At 37.7% G+C, this 16922-nt stretch overlaps 1 protein-coding gene across 1 annotated transcript in view; it reads right to left on the reverse strand.

The window, feature by feature from the left end:
- Positions 1–16922, reverse strand: part of LOC124802911 (chitin deacetylase 1) — a 219388-nt gene that overhangs the window by 13521 nt on the left and 188945 nt on the right. Inside the window, exons 5-9 of the mRNA XM_047263980.1 lie at positions 15002–15207; positions 14742–14898; positions 14387–14525; positions 4221–4467; positions 1932–2123 (exon numbers count right to left, since the gene is read on the reverse strand). Coding sequence (XP_047119936.1) covers positions 1932–2123; positions 4221–4467; positions 14387–14525; positions 14742–14898; positions 15002–15207 — 941 coding nt within the window. The remainder of the gene's footprint in view (positions 1–1931; positions 2124–4220; positions 4468–14386; positions 14526–14741; positions 14899–15001; positions 15208–16922) is intronic.

The raw sequence follows: 16922 nt of genomic DNA on the forward strand, positions 1-16922 counted from the left end.
GAAGCACCATGAACGAAATTAATGAATTCATTGAAAAAATCAGATCATCACTGGACAAAAGCAATAAAGTGGCAGGTATCTTCTGTGACTTCACGAAGGGACTCAGTTCAATTAATCACTCCAGGCAGATACAGCATCAGACAAAATGTACTGCTGTGGCTCAGGTCTCATCTGACAAACAAGAAGCAAAAGCATCTATGTGGGATACAGTTTCACAAGGAGTCCTTCAAGGCTCAATATTAGGGCCAGTCTTGCTTCTCTTTTACATAAATGATTTACTCTCAATATTAATGCCCAAACAGTCATGTCTGCTGATGATACTGTACAGTACTTATTCAAAAAGAAAATGAGAGATAAATTCTGTGTGGTGTGATACGCACACTAGAAAACCTAGGCGCATGGTTTCAGCACAATGGCCTTAAAATTAACATTTCAAATACTCTGTTTACACAATTTAAAACCAAATAATCAAAAAATCAGTGTCATACATAAAAATAAAATTATGGAAGAAGCTCATACCATCAAATTCTTGGGACTAAACTCGGACAAAAATCTAAGCTGGCAAGCACACATAGATTATTTAGCTACTAAAATAAACAGCCTTGATTTTTTCAATCGATATACTATCTGGTGCAACAGACACAAACACCAGGAAAGTAGCGTACCACAGTTGCTTGAATCCACAAATCAGTATTGTTTAATTTTTGGGAGGAACTCAAGCTATATGTCATGAACCCTGCTACTTCAAAAAAGAAGTGTTAGAAAAAATGTGTACTGTCCCTTGAAGAGCATCTTGGCACCCATTATTCAAAAGCTAAAAATATTATCTATTCCTACATTGTACATATTTGAGATGTATCATCTTTTTACACTGAAATCGTGAGCTAACTGAAGAAAACCATTTCAAACATATGTACAACACTAGACACAAAAAACATTACATGCTTCCAAAACATTGTTCAAAACTCCACTAGCAGACACTCCAGTACATGGGAATGAAAGTTTACAATGAACTCTAGGGCAGCGATGTGCTGAGCCTGGAAACACGTTCACTGGAGAGAAAACTACAAGCCACCTTGTGGCAAATACTATTACTCAACTGAAGAATTTATGAATAATGAGATGATGATTTGAACAGTGTCAGTGTTTAATGCTGTACTGTTGTGTATAATAGCGCATGCAGAAATTAATGTATTGGTACATCATAAGAAAAACAAATTAATAATACTATTGCATTCAACATAAACCTGTGCTGGTAAAAATAAGTGTTAGAAAATTATGTAACTATGGACATCATAAGGCAAAGACTGACATGTCTCCCGTACAGTCTGATCATATGATCTGTAAAATGTATGTTATGACACGAATAAAATATCAATAACTTATTAAATGACATTTAGTTCTTGGAAATGAACAGACAAAGAGTAGACCCAGACTACTGATACATAAAATACAATTGTTTAAATTAAATTAACTGTGGTGGCTACAGTCTGAGACTGTGAATGGTGCAAAACAGATAATGTGACTGGATCAACAAGATAATCTTTGATGGGTAATGATAAAGTAACAACCAAATTTAAATTACACACACAAATTAAAAAAATTTCCATTGCTGTACTAAAGGAATTGTACTTGAGTTATAGTGAAATTTGAGCATGACAAAGTAATTTGTAAAGATTGGCATTATCAGTGATTGTAAATATAATTTGCTAGAAGAAAAGATAGCCTTTCTGAAAACCATATACATCCTTTTTGGAATTTTTTGTACAAATTATTTAATATCAACACCTTTTTAAACAAACTGGTAAATAATTAAGACGGTTTAATGAGACTACCAAAAAAACTACAAATAAACTGTTGACTAATGCAGACAAAAATATAACACCATGAAAGAAAAAGTTGTGTATGGAAGCATTCCACAATAAAATTACCTAGTTGATGTGATATTTGCTTCTGCTGGTTTAAATGATAGTGCACAAGAATTTGGCAAATTGCATGGTGGCGGAGGAATGTTCTCCCGTTTTGCACAGTTCCAGGCATCAAATGTGTTTAATTCTTTTGCTGGTCGTGGATCGGTCATCCAGATCAGACCTTGTGTGATTGTCACAAACCACACATCTGGGCTGAAATTTCAAGCGTATGTTAATTAGGAAATAGAGTATATGCATTATATATATTTTTTACATAATATATTATGTTTACACAATATATGGAAAAATTGTGTTATCTATTATGTTTGAAGATATTGTGCAAAACAAATGATTGCAAGTACTTCAGTTACGTTAGTAGTTATCCTGTTTTATACAAGTTGGTGTTATATGTTTTCGATCACATTTCTCACTAATAGTATTAAACTTTATTTCCCATGTCTCCCTGTCCTCTCCAGGTTTTCCTCAGTGTTTTCTGTCTGTGTTTATCTTTCAGTTCCATTTGCACTCAGTTACTATTCAACAGCTGTCCATTACCAGTAATTGGAATATGTGGTGTGTCTAAAAAGTTTGGTGAATGCTATCAGACATCAAATGAAAACTTTTGACAATGTTCGTACAGCTTCTGGAAACTATCAGCAAAGGCCTCTTGTGGAATCAATCACAGAATGGCTGTCACATGATCTTTGATGGCTTTCATGTCTGCACAACGTTCACCTTTCATGGCCCCCTTCAAGCAGGGAAACAGGAAGAAGTCTGCCAGATGTGCTGTAGCAATCAATTCACAACAGACTGGTAAAATGCAGCATTAATGGTTTGACCAGCAGGAACAAATTCATTGTGGATGATTCTGTTGTTGTCAAAGATGGTTCAAAAATGTTCAAATATGTGTGAAATCTTATGGGACTTAACTGCTAAGGTCATCAGTCCCTAAGCTTACACACTACTTAATCTAAACTATCGTAAGGACAAACACACACACCCATGCCTGAGGGAGGACTCGTACCTCTGCTGGGACCAGCCGCACAGTCCATGACTGTCAAAGATGGTGATCAACAGTGTTTTTCACCTTGGACTTTTGCAGATGGTGTTTTTTTGGTCGCGGGAAAGACAGTAAGCACCATGATATCGACTGCCGTTTTGATTCTGGATCGAACTGGTAGCACCAGGTCTCATCTCCCGTGACAATGGTGTTCGGAAGCAATGGATCCTGGTCACACATGGAAATGAAATCACCAGCAGTTTCCATCCATTTTGCTTCCTGCAAGTCTATGAGCTTGTGCGGCACAAAATGGGAGCAGATCTTCTGCTTACCCCAATCATCCCGAGTGATGGTGTGCACCATGTCCTTGCTGATGCCCAATTCCTCCACAATCAATCTGAGAGTCCTTTGCCAATCTCGTGCCAGCATTTGTCACACTTTCTTGATCTTCTCTGGGGTTCTGCTTGTCGATGGCTGACCTGAATGTGGCTCACCCACAGCTGTTTCCTTCCCTTCATGGAAGAGTTTAAACCATTTGTAATCACATTTTCCGCTCATGGCTTCCCTCCTGTACATCTGCATCAACATTCTACATGTCTCCATTGCAGTCTTCCCCACTTCATAGCAGAACTTGATGTTTCACATTGCTCCATTGTGCTGTGACACTTCCTCTCACACTGACTATGTTCAACAGGCTGCAGTCTGTTTATATAGCCAGTCACATGCAGTGCATGCCATGTATTGATTCTCCTCAAGTCTCTGAAACCCATGCACATGCACACACACATGCGTGAAGTTTCCATTGAGATTGACACCATTCACCGAACTTTTTAGACACACCACGTATGAATCTCGACTGTTGGTAAATTTTTATTTTGTTTTCGACACAATGTCATTTGTCTTCTTTGACCCATAGCTTTTATCCCCCTCTACTCTTCTTCCCTCACAGCATATGTGCATCTCTTTCTTTCATGTTTACAACCTCTGTGTATTTTACATTTACTCTAGTTGTTACTGTTTCAGAACTTGCAACTAAATAGTATTCTTTTGTTTTAAACAGTATTAATTTCCTCTAAAAAAATTTGTATGGATATGTGACAGGACTCAGATTTCACAAAATAGTAAGAATAAAATAAAGAACATCATATTTGATAATATTTAATCAAGTTGATAAAAATGTATTGCCGGACTGTTTTGTATGGATTGTATTAAATTCTTATTACATTAAAGTTACTCACGTGAATGACTCTTATAATGCAGTGTAAAAGACAATAGACACATCATATCAGTAAGTTATGTATATTACTCACAGGGTTTGTGCCCAGTCCAGGAACTTGTGCAAACCTCTCTCAAGTTCTTTTATTTGGAACCAGTTGGTGTGGAATGGCATCATGTAAGGAGCCTTGTTCTGTTCATAATATCTGCTGAAGTCTTCTCTGAGCCATTCAAAAACTTCATCAGGATCATGATTGTGTAGTACACACTGGTCAAGGTAAGGACAATGACCTCCTTCATATGTTTCTACATAATGAGCATTCAATGGCACTTCCCAGACTCCTAAAAGAAATTATTGGACATATCAGGAAAGTTATGTGTCTCATAAGAAAATACTATTGAACATTTTTGCTATGAAACTAAAAGACAGATTAAATCTGTATACTGGAATGTTACTTGAGTGTGTCCATTTGCTTCTTTTGGAGCAACATTCTTAATAAGTGAACTACTGAGCTACCAAGGTACAATTAAAACCCTGCCTTCACAGCTTCAGTGGTGTCAGGTGTCAGTACCTCACCCCTCACACACACACACACACACACACACACACACACACACATACACTCTCTCTCTCTCTCTCTCTCTCTCTCTCTCTCTCTCTCTCTCTGTGCAGCAGCTTCATTGTGCCAAATACACAATGCTGGGGTTGCAGTTTGACAAATGGTCTGCAGTGAGGTGTTGTTTTCTCTGGAGTGTAGAGGGAGAATGAGGCAAGAAGCAGAAGGAGGGTTGAGAAGGTGTAGCTAGCACTTAGAAGTGGGCAACTGATGTGTGGAGAAGGAATGTGGGAGGAGGTGGCAGTAGGTGTATGGGATAGGCATGCGACATGCACAAAGTCAGCAACATAAAGGAGAGGGGTGGGTAATGGGTGACACAACAGAGGAGGGAGAGACTGTTTGGTAGAAGGAGTGTGGAGTGTGTGGGTGCCTCCTCCAATGACCACAAGGGTAACCTTTATTCTTTCCATCACTTGCGTTCCACCCAAGACTTTCCAATACCATTTCAACTGCAATATGTGTTCTTTCCCCCCAAATTTGTCATTAAAAAATGTAAAGTCCTCTTTCACTGGCAGATGACATTTGGTAGTTGAAGTCAATATTTCACACTTTATGGTAGCTTATACGATACATTAGAATTGCTGTCGTCATCATTTTGATTTTAAATCTAGTTGCATTTTCTGTCATTATCACCTTGTTATTTGGCTTTTGTGATAAACACATTTTTTTAAGAAAGTAACTATAGCATTCACTTTACTTTTATTGACAAAACTGTAAAAACAGTGAATTCTGGCAGTCAGTGAGGGATCCAGATTGAAGCAATGACATTTCAAAGGTATGTGGACCTAAGATTGCATTCTTCATGATTGTTTCACGTATAAAAGGTGATGCTAACATTAAGTTCATACTCATTAATGAATTATAGACTATAGACAACTGTGTGTCAGGAAGAAAATTCATTAGTGAATGTTTATAGGTTGTGTTACATGAATACACTGAAGAATGACATAACTTATCAGAAAGAAGATGCTAGAGACATCTGGGAATACTGAATACATCCAAAGAAAGGCAGCACAAATGGCCATAGGTTTTGTGGCCCATGGGACAGTGTCACAAAGATGGTGAGAAAAATGTGAACTGGCATTCTGTTTAAGATAGATGCCAACTATCCTGCAAATGCTTACCTACAAAGCTTCAAGAACCAGTTTTAAGTAAGGAATCTAGGAATATACTACAACCTCCTATGTGTCTCTCCTGTAGAGACCAAGAAGACAAGATTGAACTAATTACAGCACACACAGAGGCATTGTAATCAATCATTCTTACCACACTCCATACGCAATGAAAGAGAAGAAGAGGAGGAAGAGATTACTGTTTAACGTCCCATTGACAAAGGCGTCATCAGAGATGGAGCACAAACTCAGATTAGGGAAGTACAGAGAAAGAAAGCAGCCATATCCTTTCAAAGGATGCCTTAAGCAGTTTAGGGAAATTACAGAAAACCTAAAGCAGGCTGGCTGGGCTTAGGTTTGAACCATCATCCTTCTGAGAATGGGAGGAAACCCTAATACATGTTAGAATGAAAAATCAGTGGGAAGTACCTTCTGCTTGCATATCACAGTGGTTTGAAGAGTATATATGCAGATAAACTGTAATTTTCGAAAATCATGTGGCATGGAGTTATTAGTGAGCACAGGGAGCGAAAGGCTATTTACAATTTGTACAGAAACCAGATGGCAGTTATAAGAGTCGAGGGGTATGAAAGGGATGCAGTGGTTGGGAAGGGAGTGAGACTGGGTTGTAGCCTATCCCCGATGTTATTCAATCTGTATATTGAGCAAGCAGTAAAGGAAACAAAAGAAAAATTTGGAATAGGTATTAAAATCCATGGAGAAGAAATAAAAACTTTGAGGTTCGCCGATGACATTGTAATTCTGTCAGAGACAGCAGAGGACTTGGAAGAGCAGTTGAACAGAATGGACAGTGTCTTGAAAGGAGGGTATAAGATGAACATCAACAAAAGCAAAACGAGGATAATGGAATGTAGTCGAATTAAGTCAGGTGATGCTGAGGGAATTAGATTAGGAAATGAGACACTTAAAGTAGTAAAGGAGTTTTGCTATTTGGGGAGCAAAATAACTGATGATGGTCGAAGTAGAGAGGATATAAAATGTAGACTGGCAATGGCAAGGAAAGCGTTTCTGAAGAAGAAAAATTTGTTGACATTGAGTATAGATTTAAATGTCAGGAAGTCGTTTCTGAAAGTATTTGTATGGAGTGTAGCCATGTATGGAAGTGAAACATGGACGTTAAATAGTTTGGACAAGAAAAGAATAGAAGCTTTCGAAATGTAGTGCTACAGAAGAATGCTGAAGATTATATTGGTAGATCACATAACTAATGAGGAGGTATTGAATAGAATTGGGGAGAAGAGGAGATTGTAGCACAACTTGACTAGAAGAAGGGATCGGTTGGTAGGACATGTTCTGAGGCATCGAGGGATCACCAGTTTAGTATTGGAGGGCAGTGTGGAGGGTAAAAATCGTAGAGGGAGACCAAGAGATGAATATACTAAGCAGATTCAGAAGGATGTAGGCTGCAGTAGGTACTGGGAGATGAAGAAGCTTGCACAGGATAGAGTAGCATGGAGAGCTGCATCAAACCAGTCTCAGGACTGAAGACCACAACAACAACAAAAGGATTCATGAGGATGGAGACTGCCTACAAATGAATGTCACGATGACAATGACAGTGGTGATCATGAATAAAATGAAAGTACTGGTGCCACAAGCATTTTTTGAGCAAAACAATGTGATGAAAGTAAGAATGCATCAGACTACTTTTTTTCAGCATGGCTGTCCTTCTTTATCAGCGGTGTATTGTTTCCATTTAAATGTTTTTGTTTAAGCCTTGCCTCTCTGTTCCTCAGAATCATCTTTCCTTCTCTATTTTCAGTTTGTTGGAGGATACCTTGATGTGATACTGTGTGCTGGAAAACTACAGTGGGGACTTCGCATAGGTGAGACACTAAATGCGACACGTAAATCTCTGCACATATTAATGGGGATTCTGAAAGGCAGAAGCAAGGGTATAAAGGAGAAAGCCTACATATCCCTTGTGAGACTCTGTTTGAGTACACTACTAGGATATGATGTTTGAGAACACTACTAGGATATGATAGCCCCAGTGAAGACTGCTGAAGCAGATGGAAGGAATGAAATGGAGGACAGCCAGCTATATTGATGGGGCACTACAGAAGAAGAACTAATGTCATGGAAATGATTAAGAAATTGATATGGTAAATCTTGCAAGCAAAGGACAAAAGCTGGACTGGGAAGACTATGTGGGTGAGGCTACATGGGAATACATAGGACAAAGACTGGTCACTGATGGAATAGGTAAGAGAAGGAAAGGCCATCAGTACAAAATAAGTGCAAACTTATGTAACAACAATGCAGTAGGTAAACGTTCTTATGTTGGTAGAGGAGTAAAGAGGTGAAAAAAACTACCAGAAGATTTGCTCAATGCTCACCCAGACAGTTTTACAAAATTAAAAAAAAAAAAAAATGAACAATATGAAAATGGTATACTTAGTTTTACAGTAACTTATAGTATACTAGGGATATAATGCAATTACGTGATATAAAAATATACTCGCTACTACATTCATGATCAAATAAAAATTTTATTTTCCTGTCTGTATTTAACACCTCTAAATCAACTTAGATCTTTTAGAATCAGTTAAATAGTTGTTTCACTAGCTTGGTTTCTGATAATCTTGACGCATGACAGAAAAAGGCAATCCTCGCTTTTCATTTTGTATCTGTTACTGACTCACTTTCATGATACACCACCGCATAATTATGCAACAATCTACAATATTCATTTATTTGGTGTTTTATGTTGATTTTTTTGATGATTCTTCTGGCTGGCTTCTTAGTTCATCATTTTTTGATTTGCTGCTCAACTTGAATAATGTTGGTTCACATTTAACTATAAAGTGGTAGTGTTTGAAATAAGCTGAATTTTATTTGAGCCTGTGGAATTACATTGTGTACAGTAAATGTACATGTAATATAGGACACATCAGAAACAGAAAACATTCATTATCACCTATTTCCTAACAATTCTGTGTAAAACATAACATCATTGATACAATACATAGAACTGTAATGTGATAACTACTCTTCAACACTACAAAATGCCTTTTCCACTAAATAGTCTTTGAATTTCTCTCAAAATTTGGTGCCATGTACATTGTCATGGAGGTTTTTACACAGAATTCTTGATAATTTGATGCCTGAATACTGAGGGCCTTTGTCAAAGATTGTCAGTTAGTGGGATATGCTTTGTATATCATTTTTCCTCCATGTGTTTTGGTATGTACACTAGCATTTGTAATCCACAGTGCACTATGTTTTATGCTGTATATTGTTGTTTTATATATGTACAAAGTTGTAAAAGTTAAGACACCTAGATTTTTGAAGAAGTTTCTGTATGTTTCAAAAGTATTCTTTCTAAAATGTGAATAATCTTTTTGTTTATTGAATGTTTGAGTTTTCCCACACTGTCACTCCACACTGCAGGTATGAGAGTATATGATGTACTCAGGAGCTTTGTCTACATACTGCAATATCTGCTTCATTATGAACATGATGGGGCTACAGGTAGAACTGATATGATGTTTCCATTTTGTTTCATTAGACACAGTAATACCTAAGAACCCAGTGCATTCTGCTTCTTACAGCCTCGTTTCATCCATCTCTATACTCATGTATACAGCCTTCTCTTTGTTTCTGAATACAGCATACATAATCTTTTTTAGATATCTAACCAATTTATTTTCCAAGAACCATTGAACTGTGATATATGCAGGAATGTATTCACTTATCAGTATTGTCATGTCATCCTGCATACAATACTTTCTTCTCTTTCTCTTAATGAACAGCCTAAATAGCAATAGTCTCATGAGCAATCCCTGTGGCACTCCATATTACATGGCTTTGGTTTCTGACTGGTATGTGTTCCGTTTTGATACATACTGTTTCCTGTTGCATAAGTATGATTGTATCCTCCCTCCTGCTTGCCTTCAAATGCTATAGTTTTCCTACATTCTTATCAGTGTTTCATGGTCATTAGTGTTGAATGCTTTGAAGAGATCCAGAAACATTGAAGACACAACTTTTTATTTGTCTGAGGACTGTACAATGTAAGCTGCCAGACTGATAGTCACTGGGTCTCTAGATTTTCCCTTTCTGAAACTATGCTGTGATGATACAAAAATGTTACGTTTGTCCAGATAATCAATTTATGTATTACACATAAGCATTTCTAGGATTTTTGAGATACATGATACCAGTAAAACTTGTATGGAATTGCTGGGGGTCACCCTTAGCTATTTTCTTGTACTCTGGTGCCACCCTGCTTATCTTTAGTTTTCCTGGAAAAATTCCATCTCTGAATTTGGTGTTCCATGTGTTTGTTTCAGTTTAGTTGTTCTGCTCTCTATTGAAGCTTTCTCATTTAAATTCCAGGTTATGGATTCACTAAGATATTTGAACTTGTTTAGAATCTTAATTTCTTTACTGTTCTTTAGTTGAACAACCCATGTTTCAAGCTTGAAGGTTGGCATCATTTCTGCTTTTCAAAAACACTTCTGATTAGAATGAAGATGCTAGAGATAAAGAGTAATTTTCCAGCAGCAGCCAGATAAAAGCACATTTTAGATGCACCACTACAAAAATATCATGATACACCAATAAACAGCCTTTCATTTCACACCAAAATCATCAGTGAAACAGTAGACAGACACTCACTGGTGTTACAACCGTCTTTACAAAATTTCATGACAGGAACCTATTTCATTACTTAATGGAAACAATTATTTATTATTATTATTATTCGTTACAGTCAACTTTGGACTACGCTAAGCATCAGTCATTTCTTGTGCTTTTTCTTGCGTTCTTCCCAGTACTTCTTCATTTTTTCTGAGTGGGCTTCTTTACGTTCTTGCGACCAGGTTGTTCCCGTCTTCTTTGATTGCGTTCGGTCTTTGAATCCCTGTATTTTGTTGATGGCATTCCTATATTCCATTCTGTTGTAAACTGTCTCTGGTATAATGTTCATTTCTGCAATGTCTTCTTTTACTTCTTTCAGCCAGTTAATTTGTGTCTTTCTGCTTTCCATGTATTCCAGGATTTTCTTTGCCGTTCTTTCTGGTGCCATTCTTTTGACATGCCCATAGAAACTCAGTCTTCTCTTTTTAAAGGATGTTGTTAGTTTTTCAATTTTCTCGTATAACTCTTTATTGGATCGCAATTTATAATCTTGTCCATCCTTTTTAGGTCCTAAGATCTTTCTCAGTATTTTTCTCTCTTTTATTTCCAATTTCTCCAACAGACGTTTTCTGTTCAGTGGGATGCATTCAATCGCATACAAACTTTCTGGTTTTATTACCGCATTGTAGTGCCTGAGCTTGGCATTGATGGAGATCGACTTTTTATTGTATACATTTCGGCATAGCTGGTATGCCGTTTCCATCTTTATTGCTCTTTCCTGTAGTGAAACATTTGGTAACCCTGTCGGTGTAATCCATTCCCCTAGATACTTAAATTTATGAACTCTCTTAATTATTCCATATTTAGTTTGCAATGTCTGTGTTGGGTCTGTTTTGTCCTGTATCATCAGTTCTGTCTTTTCATACGATATTTGTAGACCTGTCTTCTCAGCGATCTCATGCAGCATTTCTATCTGACTCTTTGCTGTTTCGATGTCATCTGCCAATATTGCCATGTCATCAGCAAATGCCAGACATTCAATTTTTGTTTTATTTCTTCCTAACGTTATCCCATTTTTCACTCCAGCTTCTGCCATCTTCTTTCTCCATTCCCTGACCACTTTTTCAAGGACAATGTTAAACAACAGTGGGGAGAGCCCATCCCCTTGTCTAACACCTGTTCCAATTACAAACGGTTGTGACAATCTACCCAAAAACTTCACTTGCGATTTTGTTCCCGTAAGGGTTTCCTGGATTAGACTTCTGCTTTTATCATCAATCCCAAATTCTTCTAATGTGTTAATCAGGGTTGGTCTATCAATAGAATCATATGCTTTTTTGAAGTCTATGAATGTAATTACTAGATTTTTCGATGTTCGTGCGCGAAGTTGTATTATGGAGAGTAGACTGAATATCTGTTCACTGCATGATCTTCCTTTTCTAAACCCAGCCTGATATTCACCCAGTTCTTTCTCTACCTGATTTTCAATCCTGTTTTGTAGTGCCTTGGATAGGATCTTATAGGCCACTGATAACAATGAGATACCTCTGTAGTTATTTGCATTTGTCTTGGCACCCTTCTTATGTAACGGATGAATCAATGCTGTCTTCCATTCCTCCGGAATCTTCTCTGTATTCCAAATCTCTTCAAACAGCGCCTCGAAATTATTTATTAAGTTTTCTCCTGCGTATTTCAGTAGTTCCGCGACTAACGAATCTTGACCAGATGCTTTATTGTTTTTCAATCCTTTCAAGATCTCTTTAATTTCTTCTTTATTAGGTGGTTCAGAGTCTGGTAGCTTATTCTTAGGCTTCTCAAATGTCAAGGTTTCATCAGGTCTTTTGCAGCTTAGCAGCGTTTCAAAGTAGTTCGCTAGGTGTTGGCAATTTTGTTCCACGCTGGTGATCAGATTTCCTTTTTCATCTTTGAAGCAGAGTGTCGGTGGTTTATATCTTGTTATTGTAGTTCTGAATGTTTGAAAGAAATTGCGTGTATTGTTCTTAGAAAATTCATCTTGTATTTTCTGTATTTGTTGTGTGTCATATTTCCTTCGTTCACTTTTAATGATTTTCGTCGTTTCACGTCTTTGCGTTTTGAACTGCTCCCAGTCAGTTGGCCTTTTGGTTGAGTTGTATTTCTCCCAAGTTCTGGCTCTTTTCTGTAGTGCTTTCTCACAGACCTCATTCCACCAGGGATGCTTTTTCTTTTTGGTTAGTAAAATTGTTTGTTCTGCTGCGTCTCGTATTGAGGTTGCAATTTCTTCCCATTTGTGACTTTTGATGTTATCTGTCTTTTCCTTGTAGTCGTCTAAGACTTGCTGATTGAGCATTAAGTCCTGTACTCTATATTTGGCTATTTTTGTTTCGTCACTCTTGTGACTTCTTTCTGGTGTTAATTTCATCTTAATTTTGGTCAGATAATGGTCAGAATCAAAGTTGGCCCCTTTCACCACCTGTACATCTTGAATGTCCCTTGAATTATCATAACTTATTGTCACGTGATCAATCTGGAACTCGCCAAGTAATTTGTTCGGTGATTTCCATGTTGTTTGTTTTTTGGGATTCTTCTGGAATTTAGTTGTCATAATGTTCAATTTGAATTTCTCACAAAACTCTACTAATCTCTGGCCATTCATGTTAGTTTTAGTGTGTGCTGTAAACCTCCCTGTGCTTTTTGATAATTCGTTTCTTCCAATTTGTGCATTAAAGTCTCCTAACAGAATTGTAGTGTGTTGCTCAGGGATCTTCCCTATTGTTTCTTCCAGTTCCTCCCAAAATGTCTGCACTTTCTCTGGATTTTGTTGGTTGTCTTTATTTATTGGTGCATGGGCATTTATAAGTGTGTACTTTTTATTTTTATTTCTGAATGTTATCAATGATATTCTTGGTGATTTAGATTTAAATTCTAGTACCTTAGTAGAGAATGAGTTATGTATCACAAATGCTGTGCCATATACCCGAAGACCTTTTGTATTCTTTACTATCTGTGCTGGTTTCCCTTTATAAATCCTGTACTGGTCTGCCTGTACTGTATCCTCATCTGGGTATCTTGTTTCTTGTATAGCCAGAACTTTTAGTTTGTGTTCATCCATTAGTTTTGTCAGTTCTTTTTGTTTACCTGTTCTCAGCATTGAGTTCACGTTCAGTGTTCCTATGAACGTTTGATGTCTGTTCCTATGTTTAGCGTTAGGGATCCTAGGACCCTCCGACTGGTCTGTTGCGCAATGATGCTGGGCCCCCGGATCCGAATGCCCAGCTTCGGTGGTATTACCACCACGGGGAGGAAACTTTCTCATTGCACCTTCCATTTCTGATACTTGGTTAAAGCTGTTGTTTCCAGAGGTATACACCTCCTTCCACTAAGACTTAGTTCGCTACACTAAGAAGTTAATTCAGGCCGCTCCTCTGGAGTACAGACGCCTTTCGCAGCCGCTTCTCTGAAGTACAGACGCTGCTGATTGAAGATAACTCTTCCGCTCCAAAAGCCGTTGGGACATATAGTGTCTTCTTCCGCCTTCTGGACCGTTGGTTAATCTTCACCTTTCCCGCCAGTTCCGCCGTTCCGATGATCTTCATCTCCGCCTTCACTGCCGTTGAGGTCTTCACCGTTACCCTGGCAAGGGACCCTTACGAGGTACTATCACCCGGGCCAGGTGAACCAAGGTTTTTTAACGAGGTTGTTACTCCTCCCCCTCCTCCTTTTTCAACCGGGCTTGGGACCGGCTTTGGCAATAGGAATTGCAACTTTCAAATATGTATTGTAGTAAATAATATTCTGGTTGTTCAGGTGTTACATGCATACTTTCTATAAAGGAGTGCTTTGTATTTCTCTTTAAGTTTTAAGAACACTGATAATGGTCTGTTGATTTGTCTCCTCTTCTATTTTACTGTGATAGAGATACTTGTACACACTTTAAAAAAGACTTACCTGGAAAGGAACGCGATGGACAGGTTCCAGAACGGCATTCATGTGGTATCTTATAATCAAGTGTATATGGCCATATAGGCACCTTGAGAGGTGGTATTCCAACAGAGCTATCATAAATATAGCCAAAGTCTTGAAGTACCTGTAATTAATCACCCTTCAAATTCTGCAGGCATGAAAGTACTAATTATAGGTTCTAGTTGTGAGTTTTGACATATCTGATTACAAGCATGAGTTCACTTTTTAATTACTCTTCTAATATGAAGTTTTTTTTTTTTTTTTTTTTTTTTTTTTTTTTTTTTTTTTTTTTTTTTTTAACTGGGGCTGTATTATAACAAATATTGAAACCTGCCCTCACCTCATACTGTGTGTTTCTGCCTGGTTTCAAATATGGAGCTCTCATTCCCACTATGTCATTCTTTGAAATGTTTGCAAAATGGTGGAGTATTTTTTTCATTCCTATCATTTCACCAACCCATTCCTCATATCCTTTATCCTGGAGACCTTGCTGAAGTCTAGAAATAACAAACATAATGCAACATTACTATAAAAATATTTTAGAGCTTCAATGAGTACTGCAAAATGATAGAATCTTTGCCTACATAGGTTTATACTCACGATATGGTTTCAGTTGCAATTTCATGACCTTCATGTGCAAGCTTCTGTATCATGTTGTAATTGCTGTACTCATGAGCAACAAAAAATGTGCCACGAATTGGGCAGCCATTTGGATTTTTCCGCTCTGGATCAAATACTTTCATGTAATGGTCAAAGTTATTTAGATTTATTGCTCCATCAAATGTCAGGAAAATTATTTGGGGAATCTGCAAGGTAAAAGCAAACTTTTATGAACTAAATTAGTTTCATAACTAGTTGTAAATGATTTTGATTCAGTCAAAGGATGAAGATGACAAGTTAAAAAGAACTAGCCTATCTGACAAAAATATCATAGTTAGTATTATTTTTTTGTCTTCTTTCACCAACAGTACGGGTGCACCTGGATGGATAAATATTTTACACTCTCCAAACAAACAGCATATCTCAAGATGAGACATAAAATATGATTTCACAATTATTTGCTCTACATTATAAGAATAGTGTTGTTATGGTTACATTAAATATTATTATTACTATATACTGTAAGTGGAATCTTTTGTGCCAGACAGAAAAAGATGATGAAAATACGGACCTAGTTCCACAGAGACCACAACAGCAGCAAAGACACTGACAAGGCAGGTGTATAGCCAGCAAATGTAAATATGGCGCTGATTATCGAAGTTGCCAATGACAGTGTGAAAGACACCTCCAACTTAGTGTTAGTTCCCACTTTTTTCAAAACATAGTCAAAAGGGTGCTGCTGATCTTCATGTGATCTCCAGGCCCTGACAACAGCACTGAGCTGTTCTGTCCATCCAAGGCTGTATACAATGTCAACCAGAATCAGCAACAGGCACTTTATGTTTAATTCTCTCCATACTCCATCTGCTTCATGTTTCGCACACTATCGTTGATGTCATTGTGACCTGGACTCTGTTTATGGAAATAACCTTCAGACTAAAACTGACAATTGAAAAAGGATTTCAAGAGGGACCCAGCTTTGGCTAAGCTGTTAGAGCAACAAAAACTTCAAATAACCCTGTTACAACAACAACTAGCACCTCAGATGGCAGCTCAAGAAGAGTGGTACCACCACCAGATGGACATATGTCAGCAGCTATCTTACACTGGAATACAGTAGCTAAGGGTCTCATCCCTATCACCACCACTTTGTCCATTTACACTCTACATGGAATAATAGAGGCAACAATTCACAGCACTTAAAGTAGTACAAAGTCAGCTCCAGCAAGGTTTTTTCTTATAGTACGCTAAGCCAGAATTGTTCCATCTGCTGCAAAAGTTGTCCCCATTAATGGACCTGGTTACCCTACCTTTTGAAGAGCTGTGTAACTCACTGCCAACTTATTATGGTCAACAAAGCCAATGTGTATGAAAAGAATATCAAGGATTTGTTTTCTTCTTCTGGTTTGGTTTCTTTCTTCTTCTTGCTTGTCTGGAAAGCACTTCTTATTTGTGTCTCCAAGTAGCTTTTCTTGTGAAAGGTTTCACACAGATCCTGTAATGTGTTTGGCAGACTTTCCTTGTTACTTATGGCTCACACTATGTGTACTTGGTAGTGAGAAGAGATCAGCATTTTGTTGGGTGGTGGCAGCTGTTGGCATTTATGTCAAATTTCTATGTGTGTCTTCTACCTTTAGAATCATTCAGCATTCCATCATGGTTCTTCTTTATCAGAATGTCTAGGAATGGTAGGCATCTATTTCCTTTCACACCCACGGTGAACATGGTATTGTTTTGTATGCTGTTAAGGCAACAGAGGAATTCTGGTAGATTTCCTCCTCCTTGGGGCCTAACCATGAATGTGTCTTCCACATATCTGTAGAATGCCTTTGGTTTCAGATGTGCTGTTTCCTTGAAATGTTTCACATATAGATTAGCAATGCCTGATGCTAGAGGGGATCCCATGGTGATCCCAACTATC

The sequence above is a fragment of the Schistocerca piceifrons genome, chromosome 6 (genome assembly GCF_021461385.2).
Source record: "Schistocerca piceifrons isolate TAMUIC-IGC-003096 chromosome 6, iqSchPice1.1, whole genome shotgun sequence".
In the NCBI taxonomy this organism is placed as follows: Eukaryota; Metazoa; Arthropoda; class Insecta; order Orthoptera; family Acrididae; genus Schistocerca; species Schistocerca piceifrons.